This window comes from Monodon monoceros, unplaced genomic scaffold, assembly GCF_005190385.1.
Source record: "Monodon monoceros isolate NGI ecotype Baffin Bay Population unplaced genomic scaffold, NGI_Narwhal_1 Super_Scaffold_1, whole genome shotgun sequence".
Classification (NCBI taxonomy): Eukaryota; Metazoa; Chordata; class Mammalia; order Artiodactyla; family Monodontidae; genus Monodon; species Monodon monoceros.
This window is the reverse complement of record NW_021703765.1, coordinates 123,071-143,427: the sequence shown is the minus strand read 5'-3', so window position 1 is coordinate 143,427 and position 20,357 is coordinate 123,071. Positions and strand designations below refer to the sequence as shown.

Here is a 20,357-nt window from a genome sequence, read left to right as displayed (position 1 = left end):
CTTTAAAGTCTGTTTTGCCTGATATGAGTATTGTTACCCCAGCTTTCTTGACATTTCCATTTGCATTCAGTATCTTTTTCTATCCCTTACTTTCAGTCTGTGTGTGTCTTTAGCTCTGAAATGAGTCTTTTGTAAGCAGCATACATATGGGTCTTTGTTTTTTTGGCTGTGCTGTGTGGCATGTGGTATCTTAGTTCCCAGACCAGGGATCAAACCTATGCACCCTGCAGTGGAAGCGTGGAGTCTTAACCACTGGACCGCCAGGAAGCCCCTAGCCAACCTATGACTTTTGATTGGTGCGTTTAGTCCATTGACATTTAAAGTGATTACTGATAGGAATGTACTTATTGCCATTTTGTTACTTGTTTGCTGATTGTTTTTGTAGTTCTTCTCTGTCTTCCTTTAGTTTCTTCCCTTGTGGTTTGATGATTTGCTTTAGTGTTCCTTTCTCTCTAGTTTTTCTGTATCTATTGTAGGTTTTTGATTTGTGGTTACCATGGGGTTCATATATTTCGACCTATAACTGTACCTGTTTTTTTTTTTAACCTGTTTTAAACTTGTAGTCATTTAAGTTCAAAAAGATCTAAAAGGTTCTTCTAAAAGAGCTACATTTTTTTTACTTTCACATGGTATGAGTTTTTGATGTCATGTTTTACATCTTCATGTTTATCCCTTAACTGTTTATTATAGTTCATTTTACAATTTTTTGCTTTTTAATTTTTGTACTAGCTTATTGAAGTGGTCAATCCACAGCCTTTAATATACATTTGACTTTACTAGTGGGATTTTTCCTTTCCTATGGATTCTTTGATCTTGTAGCCTTTTGTTTTCCGCTTTAGCATTTCTTTTAGGGTCAGTTTAGTATTGATGAACTCTTTTTGTTTTTGCTTATCTGAGAAATTCTTGATCTCTCCCTCAATTCTGACTGGTTATTTTGCTGGGTAGAGTATCCTAGTTTGTAGATTTTTCCCTTTCAGCACTTTATATCATGCCCTTCCATTCTGGCCTGCAAAGTTTCTGCAGAAAAATCAGCTGCTAGCCTTTTGGGAGTCCCCTTGTGTGTGACTCTTGGTTTTTCTCTTGCTGCCATTAGAATTCTCTCTTTAACTTCTGCTGTTTTCATTATGACATGTCTTTGTGTGGGTGTCTTTGGGTTCATCTTGTTTGGGACTGTTCTTCCTGTACCTGAATATCTGTTTCCTTCTGCAGGTTTGGGAAGTTTTCAGCCATAATTTCATCAAATACATTTTGACTCCTTTTTCTCTCTCTTCTCCTTCTGGGACCCCTATAATTCAAATGTTGGTATGCTTGATTTTGTCCCAAAGGTTCCTTAAACTGTTTTCTTTTTTATGTTTCTCTTTTAGCTGTTCTGAATGAGTGATTTCCATTACTCTATCTTCCAGATCACTTAGTATTCTTCTGTATCACCTAGTCTGCTGTTAATTCCTCTTGTGTATTTTTCATTTCAGTTATTGTATTCTTCAGTTCTGAGGGGTTCTTTTAATATTTTCTAGTTCCTTGTTAAATTTGTCATGTGTTCATCTCTCTTCCTCAGTCAGTATTCTTATTCCCAATGCTGTGAACTCTTCATCTGGTAAATTGTTTATCTGTGTTACATTAGTTGTTCTCACAAGGGTTTTTGTGTTCTTTCATTTGAAACAAACTCCTGTCTTCTCACTTTGCTCATCTTTCTCTGTCTCTGTGAAACTAGATGAAGCAGTTACCGATCCCAGTCTTGGAGGGGTGGCCTTGTGTGGGGATGTCCCGACACAGTCTGCGTGTGCCAGCTGCTTTGCTGGGAGAGCTGGATCTGACATGAGCATGAGCCACATCTTCCCCCAGGGTGTGCTGGCACCTACCACCTTGGTAGGAGGTGGGGCTGGGAGTGGAGGTGGCAGAGTCAGGTGTGAGCTGGGTTCTCAGACCCTGAGGGTCAGTCTGAGCTGGTTCGTTCCCTGTAGGTGTGTGCCCTCCCCTCCGAGCATCAGCACCTTTGCTCCAGAGGGGAGCGCACTGGAGCGGGTGCCCAGGGCTTGCTGTGGGGTGCCTGAGCAGCACGGGCACCAGTCACAGTTGCAGCCAATCCTGACCTGCTGTGAATGCCAGTAATAGCCATCCTCACCCTGCTCAGGTGCCGTGCTGGGTTGAGTCAGCTCTGGCTCCTCAACCAAGCACTCTGCTCAGCGGCAGCGGCCTCCACCCTCCTGAGGGGCTGCACCGCGGAGCGAGGGGCTGCAGGGGGTGCTCAGTGTGGGCCGTGCCGTGGCCCGGGTTGGTGTGGAAACTGACCAGAGCCCGGGCAGTTTCTGTCTCCACTTGGCCCGGGAGTGAGCAGGCATGTGCCCACTCTTCACGAGTAGAGTCTGGGTTTGTCACATCCCCACTGCTGTTTCCACTGGTTTTCAAACCAGCTAAGGGGACTTGGCCTCCTCGTGTTGGACCCCAGGGCTGGGGTACCCAGAGGTGGTTCCAACTGCTCACTCCCCAGGGAGGGTCTCCGAGTCAGTGTCATCCCCCTCCTCCTTTGTGTCCCCTCCCAGGGGCGCAGGTCCCGACCTGATTGCTTCTCCCCGCTTCCTACTCAGCCCTGTAGGGCTCTGTCTTACAGCCTTGGTTATAGAGGAATCCTTCTGCCAGTTTCCAGTGAGAATTGCTCCACATATATAGTTTGACGTGTTTGTGGGGGTAGGTGAGCCCCGTGTCCTCTTCCTCTTCCATCTTGATGTCCTCTGGAAAAAGCTTTTTTAAAAAATTGTATTGAGGTATAGTTAATTTACAATGTTGTGTTTAATTTCTGCTGTACAGCAAAGTGACTCAGTTATACATATATATATTGTTTTTCAGTTCTTTTCCATTATGGTTTGACACGAGATTTTGAATATAGTTCCCTGTGCTCTACAGTAGGACCTTGTTGTGTATCTGTGGCAGTAGCTTTTACAGTATAGAAATATGTAGTCCTGTGGGACTGCTGTGGAGTCCTTGCTGGCCACCAGACGGGCGATCTGAGGTGTCCCCTGGGCAATAGTTGCAAAAACTGGGGCTCTAGACGAGTTTATAAGCTCCTTTCTGGAAGATACCGCTGAGCGGGAGTGAGGCAGAGGGGGCGCATAGGATGGTGTCCCAGCCCGCGTTCCCTGAGAGCACCTCTGTTCCAGGGCCTTGGGCTGAGCCACACCTGGAGCCTGACCCTCAGGCCGAAGCTCCGGGACAGGAAGTAGGCCTCTTTCACGGAGAGAGTCGGGGTGTGTTCCGGTGTGGTGTCTGTGCGGTGTCCTGGGGTGGGACCCTGCCAAGAGCTGTCTCTGACCGTCACAGTCCTGTGGGCCCAGGAGCACAAGCCCACTGGCCGCCAGAGCTGGGTGTTCACGGGCATCCCGGGGCAGCAACAGTGGGACACCAGCGGCGTGTAGGAGCTCCCCCCGAGCCGTGGGCTGTGGACGTGCTGGAGCGAGGATGCAAACACCCAGCTCTCGAGGTCTCTGGAAAGGTTTGCGCTCAGCCCTTAGATGTTGTGTGTCATTAGACGCCTGCTCCTCAGGCTTCTGCCTCGCTGGTGAGCCAGTAGGGCCTCTTTCACAGGAAGACTGAGCTCCTGGGCCTGCCGCCTCTTGTTGTGCCCTGAGGGTGGTAGCTGTCTGAGACTACGCCTCCATTGGTTATGGTGCTGTGGGACCTGTCCGTGTAAGGCCCACTGGCAACTGGAGCTGGGTGATGTGGAGGTGTCTCCTGGCAGCAGCTGCAAAAATCAGGGCGCCAGAGGGTATAAACTCCTCTCTGGGAGATACCAGTGAGGTGCAGCAAGGCAGGGGGTGGGCAGGAAGATTGCATCCACCAGCCTCCATTCCCTGAGCACCTCTTGGACCCCTGCAAGCCTGCCATTTCAGAGGCCTGCCCCTCAGGCCAAAGCCCCTGGACAGCAAATAGGCCTCTATCTCACAAAGACGGGCGAATGTTTTGGTCTGTTACCTGTGCAGCGCCCTGGGTTGTAGCCTGCCAAGAACTCTCTCCAATGTTACAGTCCCAGGGGACCCAGAAACGCAAGCCCTCGGTGTTCAGAGCCAGGTGATCAAGGGGCATCCCCTGGGCCGAAGCCTCAAAAATCAGGCACCTGACATAAGAACCGGGGCACTGGCATGTGTAAGAGCTCCCCTCCCAGAGGTGTTGGTGCTGTGGGCGTGGCAGAGAGAGCGGTGAAGACATGCACCCTCCCAGGAAACAGGAAAAATGATGGAGCTTGCTGGCTCTCACGAGGCAGAGAGAGTGCCAAGATGGCTCCACAGAGAAAAAAAGGAAAAAGGTCTCAATTAACCAACAGGTCACCCCCAGCTTTAGCAAGAGGGAGCACAGCGGCAGCGCTAGCGCCCTGTCCCTGGAGAGTGTCCCACCAGGCCTGGCTCCTCGGGCCGAGGCTCTGAGATCAGCCAGTGAGCCTCTGCCTTCAAGTCTGGGCCCTGGGCTGAGTGAGCCTGCGTGTCAGGGCGCCTCTGGGCTTCCTGAAGCCCGCTGGGTCTCGCGGATGCGGGGCTGGGTGGGCTGCAAGCCAGATGTTTTGGGGGCTTGTCTCTCGCCGGGGCGCCCTTTGTGGGGCGCAACCTCTGGCTCCTCAGGGAGAAGCTCCAGGTTTGTGATTCCCTCCTTGTGGTGGGCAGCTGTGCCAGGGGTGGGTTTATGGGGAGACTGCGTCAGCCTCTCCCACCCGCTTCCACGTGGCTCTTGTCTCGTTTGTCAACGTGAGGTAGCTGCTCGGCGAGTTGAAGGTCTTTTTCAGAGGAGATGGTCGCACCTGCAGCTGTAGACGCGTGTCTGGAGGAGGAGAGCTCAGGGTCTTCCTGAGTCACCCCACTCTGGGTCCCGATGGCTGCAGTTTGGGGCATCAGTTTGGCAGCGTTTCAGCTTTTTTTTTTTCCTGCTGTGCTTGCAACTTTTCCATGAGATTGTTTCCAAAGAGAAAGAGAACTTCAAAAATGTTCATACCCTTTGATTCAGTGATTTCATCTAGGAATCTATCCTAGAGAAATAACCAGAAATCTAAGCCACGATTGATGTATAAAGCTTCCACACTTTTTGTAATATAAACACTGTAAATAACCCAGTATCTCAGGGCCTTTGTGCTTTTCGTGTGTCTACACTTTGTTACTTCAGTGCTGAACTGTCTAGATGCCTACGGGGCCATCTTTCTTCAGGGGTTATATTTTTGAGAGTCACACTTTGTGAAGCACCTTGTGGATAGTTTGGGTTGGTACACTTGAAGACAAGGCGGAAGGAACTGGCTCTGTGGGTAGAAATCTAGGTTCAGTATTTGAAGGTGTCTGATGTGCACTTCTGAATGGGCTCAGATACTTGTGGCATTTCAGGGCTCCTGCCTGAACACCCAAAGAGCCCGAGTGGAAACGGGTGCAGCGGAGGCTGTGCAGGGGCAGGAATCTGGACGTTGAGCCGGAAGCCTCGACTTAGTCTCGGTTGGCCTTGCACAGCCGGCGACTGGCCTCGCTCAGCCGGGCAGTGAGGGAGGCGTCGTGAGGGCCGCAAGGGGTGCCGCTGTCGGCTGTGAAGCTGCTAAGGGGAGTGGGGGTGAAGCGTCTGTACGGAGGGAGCAGCTGCAGTGGGCAGGCGGAGGCTCGTCCCGGGGTCACAGTGTTTCTCAGTGGAGTGGCGCTGGCAGTGCAGTCCCAGCAGCACCATTTCCGCGCTCCCAGCACGGCGTCATCCACGGGGATCTAACTCGTTGCCAGCAGCCCCGGGAGGCACTGTTTCCGTCACCCCCATCCCACCGCCAGCCTGAGGGTCCACAGGGACCTCCAGGTTCCCTGCCAAAGTGTCTTCACTCTGCCAGGCATTTCAGACAGAGGAGATTTCACGTGGGGGCTGATTACAGCTGCCCCCAGCCCACCGCCAGCTGGAATAGAACGGGGGGGGGGGGTGACCAGTCTGGCTGTAGAGGCAGGAAGCCAGGTGACGAGGACGGGAATGCCGGAGAGGCTGCTAGAGACCGCTTGGAGGCCGGTGTCTTGGGGTCCAGCGCTGTGGCTGGCACACTTCTCCCTCGGCACCACAGAGCATGGGAGGGCGGGCCTGCATCCGAAGAGCGGAAGGTGAGCCACTAGCAACTTAAGGTGTTGTCAACTCACCTCAGATTGTGGCACTGCTGCCAGGCAGCCGGTGTGATACGTCCCTCTTCGCTGCCAAAGCCCCAGTTTTGTCTGGGTGGCCATTCCTCCCATCGTGGTGAAGATGGGCTCCACATCCAGGGTCCACGCCCACTGCCCTGGCTAGTGCTGGATTTGGAGCGTCACGTGGCCTGGAGCTCCACCATCTACCCGTGTGGACAGAGCTGGCCTTTTCTCACGTCTAGTGAGGTGTCGCCAGTCCTGGCGGGTGAGTGTCCTAAGTTAGGAGCAGTAAGGTACTGCCGACCCCACATATGCGTTCTCATTTACTGTGTTTATTTAATGCATATGTGTTCTTTGATCTTAATTTGTACCTGAACCTGGATTTATAGTCGGAGAACTTTCACGTTGCACAAGTGCGGGGCTGGGAAAATCGGGCTCTGCGTGGTTCACCCGCAAGGTCAGACTGATCCCAGCCCCGAGCTGCGGCCGCAGTGGGATGATGTTTCGTCAGCACTAAACATCCTGATCACGAACGTAGCCTTTTCTGCATTTTGAACCCGAGTTCAACCTGGGATACTGACAAGGGGCCGGGATGGTAGGAGTGGAAACCGTGCAGCCCCTGAGGGAGCAGGGAGAATATGAGCACACAAATTAGGAACAACGTACAGGAGTCCGGGGAGTGCACTTCGTTCCTGTCTAAGAAAGTTCTCACTAATAAACACACCTGTCCCATGCCGGGGAGCCTGACCCCTGACCCCTGACCCTGGGGCATGAGGAGGAGCCGGGGTGAGTGAGCCAGAGGAAAACGGGCTGTGGTTAGGGTAAGCTGGCTGCTGCTGAGCACGGCTGGGTCTCCCAAATGGGCTACCATTCTAGCAGCATTCAGTTCTCTAAGGTGCTTTTAAACACAGAAGTCATGATTCTGAAGAGGGGAAGAGAAAGGATGTTTAGGGTCAGTGGCCCAGGACAGGGAAGTTTCCCTTTGATATTTTCTACCTGAGTGATCCTGGTATGAGCAGCCCTTTAGTGTATATTCTTGATGTCACTTATGCTGGATGACAAATCCTGGAACTACTATTGTTAGATGGACTGGAGGTTTATGGCTCAGTCCAGAATAATTCAAGGAGGAGACTGGTTTTTTTCCTTAGTGGGAACTGTGTGGATGAATGTTGCATTTCTTTTTTTATAAATTTATTTATTTATTTTTTGGCTGCATTGGGTCATCGTTGCTGTGCTCGGGCTTTTTCTAGTTGCGTTGAGCGGGGGCGACTCTTGGTTGTGGTGCGCGGGCTTCTCGCTGCGGTGGCTTCTCTTGTTGCGGAGCACGGGCTCTAGGCGCGTGGGCTTCAGTAGTTGTGGCTCACGGGCTCTAGAGCGCAGGCTCAGTAGTTGTGGTGCACGGGCTTAGCTGCTCTGCGGCATGTGGGATCTTCCCGGACCAGGGCTCGAACCCATGTCCCCTGAATTGGCAGGCGGATTCTCAACCACTGCATCACCAGGGAAGCCCTGAATGTTGCATTTCTGGAAGCAGATAGATGGGGCGGGAAAAGTACTGGATGTCAAAAAATATGGGTGTGAATTATGGCTCTGCAAATTACCATGTGATCCTGGAAATATCAGTCTACCTTTACTTCCTCGTTTTATAAAGTAATGGTAAAAAGTTACAATATCCTCCTTCTGGTTTTGTTTTTATTCATAGCAGTTACTGGCAAACAAAATATTACATCTTATACTCATTTGTTATTATCTGTTTCTAAAGTACAAGGTCCATGAAAACATTTGTATGCTCCCACTCACTAAATAAAAAAACTAAGAGAGTATAACAACCTCTGAACAAAGAGCTTATGCTGGTTTAGGAGACAAAACACATAAAACCAAAACAGCAACCTGAGGACATTGAGTAGGGTTTGCAGTGCTTCCCTGAGTCCCTGGAAGCTGGTCTGTGGAAGCTGCTTCTCACCTGTGCTCTGGGCTTTGGGTGGGGTTCATATGAAAAATGTAACTCGGGGGGCTTCCCTGGTGGCGCAGTGGTTGAGAGTCCGCCTGCCGATGCAGGAGACGCGGGTTCGTGCCCCGGTCCGGGAGGATCCCGCGCGCCGCGGAGCGTCTGGGCCCGTGAGCCATGGCCACTGAGCCTGTGCTCCGCAACGGGAGAAGCCACAGCAGTGAGAGGCCCGCGTACGGCAAAAAAAAAAAAAAAAAAAAAGTAACTTGGTCCTGGAGCAATCAGGCAGACGACTCAGTTTGCCGTGAAACACCTGTAGTCTCGCTCAACAGATCACTGGGGTCCCTACTAGAATTAAAACTTGTGTGCAAAGAGCTCTTCCCCCGGCACATTAGCTTGGGGTCAAGAGGGTTCAGGTTAAGAAATGTGTTTCCTTTCAAAGCTCCCTGGGGAAGGGAACGTGGAAAGTGGCACTTGTTTCCTGGGCTGGGGACACCAATGGTGAATCATTCTGTTTGCTTTTTAGTAACATAGTAACAGTTTATGCCATTCCTTGGAAATGTTGTTCAGTAATGCAACGTTCTCAATCCCTGAAAGTTATCTTTTTGTGAAGATAAAGAAGAAAACAAAATAAGTGAGGAAACGTAAGAGGGTAAAAGAATTTGTATATTGACTTGGGATGTGTTTGGGATACGAAATACTTAGCAGACTGATGTCAGAGGCAGACAGGAGGAACAGGTGTAGCTGGAATAAAAAGTAAACCACAGAACAGTATTTCTGCCCATCAGGAAATACTTTTTGCAGGCTACCTGATATTAGGGTCTCAGTACCAGCATTATCCAGGTATCTTTGCGACTTGCAACAAGACCCCGCTCCCTGTCTCTGGCTACTTTGTGTAAAACTGTGAGATACTATATAACCTCACTGATTTGTGGACAGGGTCTCCCTATCAGCTGAAAGGTTGGCCCTCCTGAGATGTCACAGGCTCTGGGGCTGGCAACGTGCATTACTACGAGGTCAAGTGACCTGCGCTCCCTGGCTGGTTAGCCAGGTATCTGCCCCTGCATCTCCGACTCCATCACAGGGGCTAACTCAGAGCATGTATCCAGCTTCAGTACCTGCCTGCCTCAGCTCCACCTCACAGGCTGTGGGGGTGACTGTCCCAATGCTCGAGTCCCCCCAGCTCTAAATAGAAAAGGGCTGCCTGCAGCTCAGCGTCAGTGAGGGGATTCAGCGAGGTGGTGCACACTGGTGAAGCTGAGATAGTTGCGCCTCTTTCTTCCAGGAGTTATTGGTGTTTGCTGCTGTCACCTTGACATTTGTAATTTACTGAATGAGATCTTGATGTATTATACATTTAGTAATGTCCATGATGATAAAGTGTTAATGGAGGTTTTGCAAACCAGGGTATATTTTGAAAAAGCTGTATAGTAAGTATTCAGAAAAGCTTTTTCAAAAGGACTTCAAAAGAAGGTTCTGGACCTACGACACATCTATCTCCTATCAAATACGAGTATAATTTGGTTACCTGAAATGCCTTACTACCTGCTTGAGTTTGAGCCCATTTTTCCCACCTGTAAAATGGGGCTGCTACTACTTGCCTGTGGAGGAAGTGTGAGGATTACGTGAAAAAAAAAAAAAAATAAGGCACACAAGAGGCACTTGGTAAATATTAGGTATTTCATCCTGAGGCTGAGTTTCTCTCTGCTGATCGTTAACAGACATTCTCTCCAGTATTTAGAACACAGCTGAAAGCAGCAAAGAAAAAGTTTTATTCTTTGATATAAAAGAAAACTTTAATGTGTATACAACATAGTTTTTTTTGTCCTTTTTTTTTAAAAAAAAGAAAATTGCAGAAATATAGACCTGGGTAGAAAAATACACTCAAGCAGCTGCTCAAGACAATTCGTAACTCCTAAAATAATGAACAACAGCACACAAATCTCAGCATAAGCCTTTTTGTCCTTTAAAAAAGTATTCACATTTACTTAAAAACACACCTAGTTATTTGACAAGATATTCAATAACCAGCAATAACTTAATAAAAGAACATTTCCTTTGTGATAGTAAGTTAGCATAAGAGTTTTGGTTCTACAATACTTGTCATAGTAAAAAAACAACACTTCTGACTCCTGGTGCCCAAAAATGCTCATACAGTTCATTGGAGCCCATAAATTTGGGGGTCCTAGACCTCAAAGGGGAGCATCTTTGGTCTTCCCTGTACTTAGGACCAAAACAGACAGTGATCCTGGCATACAAATAACAAAAACAAAGGTGCAGGAGACCACAACTACTCAATAAAAGCTATTTATGCCCAATAAATAGTTTCCGAAAGAAAAATAATTTGCTTTTCACTGAATGAATTCAGGAGAAATGAATTCAGGAGAAATGAACACACTGAGATACACTGTTTTCCACCTGTTATCAACCTGCCATCCATAAAGTCAGTTCTGCCACTACCAGCAGGGGGTGCCGGAGAAGCAGCCACATAGTTTCCCAAAAGGCAGCCTACAAAAATACACGTTTACCTGTATTTACATGAAAACTTCTTTGGGTGAAAGTTTTGTTTTCAAAGTACAAGTGTAACATTTTCTCCTCGACACTGGATTCAAGTAGAAAATACAGGTCATATAAAGTTTGATTGGCTGAAACATGAATAAACCTTTAAAATTACTAAATATGTGAATATTGCTAGAATACCAAAGGAAGTGACAATGAATTTAATATGTTAGAAATCTTTACATTCCATGTGACTTGTTATTTAAAATCAAAGACAACAGAACCCATACATCCAAATGACTGACCTTTCAAAGGCCTGTGTGAAGTGTTGGAAACACTTCAGAAACTGCCCTCAGAGTCACAATCCATAGGAAAAGACTGGTTTTTACCTCAGAGTAAATGCTGGCTTTTGATCACAGATGGTACTGGTGAGCTGTGCCTTCCACTCTCTTCCCAAAATCGAATTCACCTCAAAGGCTAAACAGGCCGCCTCTGACGGCCTCAGAAAGCTGCCTGTCGGGGCGAGTCCACTGCTGCGGCCACCACGACCACTTCTCGCTATGTGAGACAGGACCGCAAACAGTGCAACGTTCTGAAATTCATCCTCTACCGCCATGCTTGTTATTCCAGGTGTGGGTGCATTTGCTCTTGAAAACCAGCCTCTACCTTCCTGCCACGTCCCATCTTCATAGCCTCTGGCCCGTCAGCAGAATCAGTGCAAGTCGGCAGGAAGCACAGTGAAAACATGAATTCGACTATTTTAAAAAAGTAATTTTAAAGCTTCATTTTAAAAAGTATATTTTTAAAATTTAAAAACGAAGTATTTTCTGCACTTGGTCAGATCCTTTCTACCACTTGACAAAGGTGCTAGACCCTCACCCAGCCTCGTACAGACGGTGCATGTATTTTATGTTCTGTGGAGAAATTCTACAAAAATACAATATTCTTTTCTCTCCATAAGTTGGAATAAAGAGTAGGGTTGTGGGAGAAAAGGGAGGGATAAGTGAAAACAACAAAAAGGAGGCGTGCAGTATACAATTTTTTCTTATTTTAAGACTGGAATAAAACTTGAAGAAGTATTTCCCCTCGGGAAACTGACCTGTCTGACGCCTGGCCCTACAGGGTGACTGCCGGCCCGTGCTCTTCCACCCCTCCAGGGGGCAGGGCCAGGCTGTGGCGGGGGTCGGACCGGAGGGAGCTGAGCAGCCTCTGGACACTGCCCTCCCGCCCAGGGCTGTGCAGGCCGGGCGCCAGGCCAGCACCGTTGACCCGAGCGAGGCTGCCTGGTGGCAGCCTGGGTACCAGCCGGGGCTCCAGGACGCCCTCGAGGACCACGTCGGCCTCTTCGTCGCTCTCCATCTCGTCAGGGGGCAAGTTCTGCAGGACATGGGCTGCAGGCAGGCTGTGGCGGCTGGCCGTGCTGTCCGAGGAGCGGCCGGAGCTGCCCAACGCACGGCTGCCACGCACCACGTTGTTCCTCTGGTTGGCCGGCTTGACCGTGACGATGAGGTTGTGGCTGTTGGCGATCATCATGTCCGTGACCTGGTCCAGTGTCTTCCCGGCCACCTCAATCCCGTTCACCTCCAAGACCTCATCGTCTACGGCCAGCAGCCCAGTGCTCTCGGCCAGGCCGCCAGGCACCATACGGGAGATGAAGATGCCGGGCACCTTCTCCAGCCCCTGCGGGGCCACGCGCACGCTCGTGCCGTCGCGGATATAGAAGCCCAGTGGCTTCTGGCAGCCGTGCCGGTACAGCCTCACACGGCGGTGTGTCTCGGGGAGGATGTCCACGTCGATGATGGAGGACACGGGGCGGAAGTCATGGGGCAGGCCAATGTGCAGGTGTGTGCGCCGGCGAGGGCCGTCCTCCCGCAGGGCCAGGGGGCGCCGCCGCCTGGACAGGGAACCCACCCCGAAGCTGCAGCGCTCGGCCTCTTCTGGAAGAGCACAGAGGAGTCAGTCAGAGGAGAGACCCGCGGGCAATGGGGAAGCACAAGTCGAACAGCATCGAACACCCAGAGCCTGAGGCTGGCCGTCCAGGTAAGGCCTGGCCTCCTGCAGCTCCCTTCCCGCCGCTTCTCTGACTTGTGGTGTGACCCCCAGGGAAGTCTGAGGCAATGGGCAAATCAAACCGTATAGAGAACTGACTGAAACACAAGTCTCCCACACATGCCCAGGAGCTGAATGATCGATTCATTTTGTCACACTTCAGTTTTGGGGAAAGCCTCAACCTCCTGGATGATATGTAAACACAGTGCAGTAACTTTATGGATTGTTTTGCTGAGCCCACAGCAATCCTGGCCTCAGGTGAGCTGGCCCAACAGTATTCACCAGGCAAATGTTTGACGCCGAGTTCAAGCACAATCACCTCCTTAACATTAGCTCTCCAGGCAACCAACAGAATGGTTGAAAGGTTAAGAGAATTAACAATAGATGAAAGGTTTAAAAGTGCCTGACTGGATTCTGCAATGACAGTGGAGTGGGAAGCACCAGGAACCTCTCCCAACCTGGACCACAACTGCAGGGGCAGAATCTGTCTGATGTAACTAATTTGGAACTTGAGAGTCTGTTGAAGGCTCAACTTCCAGGGGAAGAACTGGACGGTAATTGCAGTCAATTTTGCTCAGTTTCAACTCTTAGCACAGTAGCAGCTGCCTAGCCCACCCCCCAGCACCCTGGGAGGCAGCTGTGCACTGTTCCTGGAGAGTATGTGGGCCAGGGTGGGCAAAAAGGACCCTGCTCTCCAAACAGGCATCTGTGCTCTGATTAGGGACTGCTACTTCTGATCACAAAGGTGTAGGCAGAGGTAGGTGGCTATTGTACCTCCCTGCATTGTTGCAAGCCCCTCCCCTTCTACCTGAAGGAACGTCCAGGAGAGTTAAAGGACTGGCACCCTTTCTCTCCCTTCATTTTTCACCTTTTTTCATTTTGGGAGCCAGACCTTAAAAGTCCAGGACAGTAAAAACAACTGCATATATGGGGAAAGTTAGAAGTGACTGTGCATGCTCAAGGAAAGACTCAGAAAGGACCTTAGAAGACCTTAAGTTCACACCTTAATGTTGATACTCAGCAAAGAGCCTCCAACAATTAAAAAAAAAAAACACCCCAAAACAGTAACAAAACCCCAGCAAACCCTGGGGAAGGGGTAGAATCTGATTTCCAGAGCTACCATGTTATTAGTTTAATCTCCAGTGTTCAACAACAACAAAAAAAGTCACAAGACATACAAAGAAACGAGAGTGTGCCCCAAAGGAAAACAGTAATAGAAACTGTCCCTGAAACAACCTGATGGCAGATTTACTAGACAAAGACTTTAAAACAATGGCCTAAGACATGATCAAAAAACTAAAAAAAAAAAGAGATGTGGGTAAAGTCAAGAAAACAATGTATGAACAAAATGGAAACATCAACAGACAGAAAACCTAAAAGGAAACTAAATAGAAATTTTGGAGATGAAAAGTACAATAATGGAAATTATTGAACAGGGGACTCAAAGGCAGATTTGAGCAGGCAGAAGAAGGAATCAGTGAACTTGAAGACAGGACAGTAGAAATGATCATATCTGAGGAACAACAAAAACAAAAGGTTAAAGAAAAGAGAACAGAGCGTAAACAATCACTGGGACACCGTTAAGCAAACTGATATATGCCTTGTGAGAGTCTGAAAAGGAGAAGAGAAAGGGGTGGAGGGAATATGGGAAGAAATAATGGCTGAAAACTCTCAGACTTGAGGAAGTGTGCAAATGCAAACATCCAAGCTCAACAATCTCTATGTAAGATGAAGTCAAAGAGACACAAGATTACAAAATAATCAAACTTAATAAAGACACAATATAGGGGGCAGAGTCAAGATGGTGGCATGAGAAGACGCCAAGTTAGCATCTCCCCACAACTAGGGCTCCTGCCTGCCACTGATGGGGGACCCTGATGCCCAAGGAGACGGGAGGAATCCTCAAGTAAACCAGTAGGATGTGGGGGGACTGAGGGGGGGAGGAGAAGTGGAAGCCAGACAGGATGGGGCCCCTGAGGCCGGGGAGATCAGGAGAGGCAGGGGGAGGGGCCCTGTGAGAGGAGCAGGAGAGGAGAGGAGGGTGTTTGCCCTGCCCACTCAAGCCCAGGAAGCTTGCTGTGCTCCAAGGTGAAGTCCCCCACCCTCTGAGACCAGGAGTGGGGGGCACGCCTTGGCCCCTTCTGTTCCGTTGAGCCTAAGCCCCACCCTGCACAGTCCCCAGGGCCTTTTCCAGCCCTGTGGGTCCTAAGCATAGGCCCCGCCCACCACCCAAACCTCGCTCTTGCTTAGGCCCCGCCCTCCACAGCCGGGGCCTTTTCCCCCCTTTTTTCCTCCTCTTTTTTACTGTTGTGGTACTGTTGTACCCTCTGGTTGTTGATCCATCTATATTTTTACTCATATTATTTCTAACATATCTGTTAGGTTCCTAGTCTAATTTTATTTTGGGCTTTGTTATTGTCCTCTTTTTTTTTTTTTTTTTGCCACCCCACATGGCTTGCAGGCTCTTGGTTCTTGAGCTGGGGGTCGGGCCGAAGCTCCTGCAGTGGGAGCTCCAAGTCTGAACCACTGGACTAACAGAGAACCTCAGACCCCAGGGAATATTCATCGGAGTGAGGTCTCAGAGTTCCTTATCTCAGCACCAAGACCCAGCTCTGCCCCACAGCCCACAAACCCCAGTGTTGGAAGCCTCAGGCCAAACAACCAGTAAGACAGGAACACAGTCCCACTCATAACAACAACAACAACAACAACAAACATGGGACAGCAAAAAAATATTTCCAGATGAAGGCGCAAGGTTAAAAACCTACAAGACCAAATAAATGAAGAGGAAACAGGCAATCTACCTGAAAAAGAATTCAGAGTAATGATAATAAAGATGATCCGGAATCTCGGAAATAGAATGGAGGCACAGATTGAGAAAATACAAGAAATGTTTAACAAAGATCTAGAAGAACTAAAGAGCAAACAAACAGAGATGAACAACACAATAACTGAAATGAAGAATACACTAGAAGGAATCAATAACAGAATAACTGAGGCAGAAGAACAAATAAGTGAGCTGGAAGCCAAAATAGTGGAAATAACTGCCAAGTAGCAGAATAAAGAAAGAAGAATGAAAAGAATTGAAGACAGCCTCAGAGACCTCTGGGACAACACTAAACGCAGCAACATTCGAATTATAGGGGTCCCAGAAGAAGAAGAGAAAAAGAAAGGGTCTGAGAAAATATGTGAAGAGATTATAGTTGAAAACTTCCCTAACATGGGAAAGGAAATAGTCACCCAAGTCCAGAAAGCACAGAGAGCCCCATACAGGATAAACCCTAGGAAAAACACACCAAGACACATACTAATCAAACTAACAAAAATTAAATTCAAAGAAAAAACATTAAAAGCAGCAAGGGAAAAACAAAAAATAACATACAAAGGAATCCCCATAAGGTTATCAGCTGATTTTTTAGCAGAAACTCTGCAGGCCAGAAGGGAGTGGCAGGATATACTTAAAGTGATGAAGGAGTAAAACCTACAACCAAGATTACTCTACCCAGCGAGGATCTCATTCAGATTAGATGGAGAAATCAAAAACTTTTCAAACAAGCACAAGCGAAGAGGATTCAGCACCACCAAACCAGCTTTACAACAAATGCTAAAGAAACTTCTCTAGGTGGGAAACACAAGAGAAGAAAAATACCCACAAAAACAAACCCAAAACAATTAAAAGAATGGTAATAGGAACATACATATCGATAATAACCTTGAATGTAAATGGATTAAATGCCCCAACCAAAAGACACAGACTGGCTGAGTGGATACAAAAACAAGACCCATATATATGCTGTATACAAGACACCCATTTCAGACCTACGGACATATACAGACTGAAAGTGAAGGGATGGAAAAAAGATATTCCATACAAATGGAAATCAAAAGAAGTTGAGTAGCAATACTCGTATCAGATAAAATAGACTTTAAAATAAAAACTGTTATAAGAGATAAGGAGGGACGCTACATAATGATCAAAGGATCAATCCAAGAAGATATAACAATTATAAATGTTTATGCATCCAACATAGGAGCACCTCAATACATAAGGCAAATGCTAACAACCATGAAAGGAGAAATCAACAGTAACACAATAATAGGGGACTTTAACACCCCACTTACACCAATGGACAGATCATCCAAAATGAAATAAATAAGGAAACACAAGCTTTAAATGACACAATAGACGAGATGGACTTAACTGATTATTTATAGAACATTCCACCCAAAAGTGGCAGAATACACTTTCTTCTCAAGTGCACATGGAACATTCTCCAGGACAGATCCCATCTTGGGTCACAAATCAAGCCTCAGAAAATTTAAGAAAATTGAAATCATATCAAGCATCTTTTCTGACCACAACGCTATGAGATTGAAAATCACTTACAGGAAAAAAAAACTGTAAAAAAACACAAGTACATGGAGGCTAATCAGTGAGCTACTAAATAACCAAGAGATGATTGAAGAAATCAAAGAAGAAATTAAAAAATACATAGAAACAAATGACAACGAAAACATGACGACCCAAAACCTATGGGACACAGCAAAAGTAGTTCTAAGAGGGAAGTTTACAGCAATTCAGTCTCACCTCAACAAACAAGAAAAATCTCAAATAAACAATCTAACCCTACACTTAGAACAACTAGAGAAAGAAGAAAAAAGATAACCCAAAATCAGTAGAAGCAAAGTAATCATAAAGATCAGAGCAGAAATAAATGAAATAGAAATGAAGAAAACAATAACAAAGATCAGTAAAACTAAAAGCTGGTTCTTTGAGAAGATAAACAAAATTGATAAACCCTTAGCCAGACTCATCAAGAAAAAAGGGAGAGGATGCAAATCAATAAAATTAGAAATGAAAAAGGAGAAATCACAACTGACACTGCAGAAATACAAAGGATAATAAGAGAGTACTACAAACGACTATATGCCAATAAAATGGACAACCTGGAAGAAATGGACAAATTCTTGGAAAGGTACAATATTCCAAGACTGAAAAAGGAAGAATTAGAAAATATAAACAGACCTATCACAACAAGTAATGAAATTGAAACCGTAATTAAAAATCTTCCAACAAACAGAAGTCCAGGACCAGCAGCTTCACAGGCAAATTCTCTCAAATATTTAGAGAAGAGCTAACACCAGTCCTTCTCAAACTCTTCCAAAAAATTGCAGAGGGAAAAACACTCCCAAATTCATTCTACGAAACCACCATCACCCTGATACCAAAACCAGAAAAAGATATCACAAAAAAATTATAGACCAATATCACTGATGAACATAGATGCAAAAATCCTCAACCAAATACTAGCAAACAGAATCCAACAGCACATTAAAAGGATCACACACCACGATCAAGTGGGATTTATCCCAGGGATGCAAGGATTCTTCAATATATGCAAGTCGATCAATGAGATACACCATATGATCATTGCAATAGATGCAGAAAAAGCTTTCAACAAAATTCAACACCGACTTATGATTAAAAACTCTCCAGAAAACGGGTAGAGGGAACCTACCTCAACATAATAAAGGCCATATATGACAAACCCATTCAAGCATCATACTCAATGGTGAAAAACTGAAAGCATTTCCACTAAGATCAGGAATAAGGATGTCCACTCTTGCCACTCTTATTCCATGGCAATCAGAGAAGAAAAAGAAATAAAAGGAATGCAAATTGGAAAAGAAGTAAAACTCTCACTGTTTGCAGATGCCATGATACTACACATAGAAAATCCTAAAGATGCCACCAGAAAACTACTAGAACTAATCAATCAATGAATTTGGTAAGGTTGCAGGATACAAAATTAACGCACAGAAATCTCTGGCATACCTATACACCAACAACAAAAACTCAGAAAGAGAAATTAAGGAAACAATCCCATCTACTATTGCAACAAAAAGAATAAAATACTTAGGAATAAACCTGCCTAAGGAGGTAGAAGACTTGTACTCAGAAGACTATAAAACACTGATGAAAGAAATCAAAGATGACATAAACAGATGGAGAAATATAGCATGTTCTTGGATTGGAAGAATCAATATTGTGAAAACGACTGTACTACCCAAAGCAATCTACAGATTCAGTTCAATCACTATCAAACTACCAATGGCATTCTTCACCATTGAATTAGAACAAAAAATTTTACAGTTTGTATGGAAACACAAAAGACCCCAAACAGCCAAAGCAATCTTGACAAAGAAAAACGGAGTTGGAGCAATCAGGCTCCCCGACTTCAAGCTATACCACAAAGCTACTGTAATCAAGACAGTATGGTACTGGCACAAAAACAGAACTATAGATCAATAGAACAGGATAGAAAGCCCAGAGATAAACCCATGCACATAAGGTCACCTTATCTTTGATAAAGGAGGCAAGAATACACAATGGAGAAAAGACCGCCTCTTCAATAAGTGGTGCTGGGAAAACTGGACAGCTACATGTAAAAGAATGAAATTAGAAAACTCCCTAACACCATACACAAAAATAAACTCCAGATGTATTAAAGACTTAAATGTCAGACCAGACACTATAAAACTCTTACAGGAGAACATAGGAAACACACTCTTTGACATAAACCACAGCAAGATCTTTTTTGACCCACCTCCTAGAGTAACGGAAATAAAAACAAACAAATGGGACTTAATGAAACTTAAAAGCTTTTGCACAGCAAGGGAAACCTTAAACAAGACGAAAAGACAACCCTCAGAATGGGAGAAAATATTTGCAAATGAAGCAACTGACAAAGGATTAATCTCTAAAATATACAAGCAGCTCATGCAGCTCAATATCAAAAAAACAAACAACCCAATCCAAAAATGGGCAGAAGACCTAAATAAACATTTCTCCAAGGAAGATATACAGATGGCCAACAAACACATGAAAGGGTGCTCAACATCACTAATCATTAGAGGAATGCAAATCAAAACCGCTATGAGGTATCACCTCACACCAGTCAGAATGACCATCACCAAAAAGTCTTCAAACAACAAATGCTGGAGAGGGTGTGGAGAAAAGGGAACCCTCCTGCACTGTTGGTGGGAATGTAAATTGATGCAGCCATTGTGGAGAACAGTATGGAGGTTCCTTAGAAAACTAAGAATAGAACTACCATATGACCCAGCAATCCCACTACTGGGCATATACCCTGAGAAAACCATAATTCTAAAGGGTCATGTACCACAATGTTCATTGAAGTACTATTTACAATAGCCAGGACATGGAACCAACCTAAGTGTCCATCAACAGATGAATGGATGAAGATGTGGCACATATATACAATGGAATGTTACTCAGCCATAGAAAGAAACGAAACTGAGTTATTTGTAGTGAGGTGGATGGACTCAGAGTCTGTCATACAGAGTGAAGTAAGTCAGAAAGAGAAAAACAAATACTGTATGGTAACGCATATATGTGGAATCTAAAAAAAAAAGAAAAAGAAAAAAATGGTACTGATGAACCTAGCCGCAGGGCAGGAATAAGGATGTAGACATAGAGAATGGACTTGAGGACACGGGGAGGGGGAAGGGTAAGCTGGGACGAAGTTAGAGAATGGCATGGACATAAAAACACTACCAAATGTAAAACAGCTAGCTAGTGGGAAGCAGCCACATAGCACAGGGAGATCAGCTCCGTGCTTTGTGACCACCTAGAGGGGTGGGATAGGGAGGGTGGGAGGGAGGCTCCAGAGGGAGGGCATATGGGGACATGTGTATGCATATGGCTGATTTGCTTTGGTGTACAACAGAAA

At 46.3% G+C, this 20,357-nt stretch overlaps 2 protein-coding genes across 8 annotated transcripts in view; one reads left to right on the top strand and one right to left on the bottom strand.

The window, feature by feature from the left end:
- ADNP2 (ADNP homeobox 2) overlaps nt 1-11,418 on the top strand; it is a 47,358-nt gene extending 35,940 nt beyond the window's left edge. For all 7 annotated transcript variants that reach the window (XR_003793247.1, XR_003793248.1, XR_003793245.1 and 4 more), the window contains one exon: nt 11,185-11,418. The gene's annotated coding sequence lies outside the window, so the exon portion shown is untranslated. The remainder of the gene's footprint in view (nt 1-11,184) is intronic.
- Nucleotides 11,419-11,500: 82 nt separating this feature from the next.
- Nucleotides 11,501-20,357, bottom strand: part of PARD6G (par-6 family cell polarity regulator gamma) — a 105,799-nt gene continuing 96,942 nt past the window's right edge. Inside the window, exon 3 of the mRNA XM_029221339.1 lies at nt 11,501-12,491. Coding sequence (XP_029077172.1) covers nt 11,671-12,491 — 821 coding nt within the window. The 3' untranslated portion in view covers nt 11,501-11,670. The remainder of the gene's footprint in view (nt 12,492-20,357) is intronic.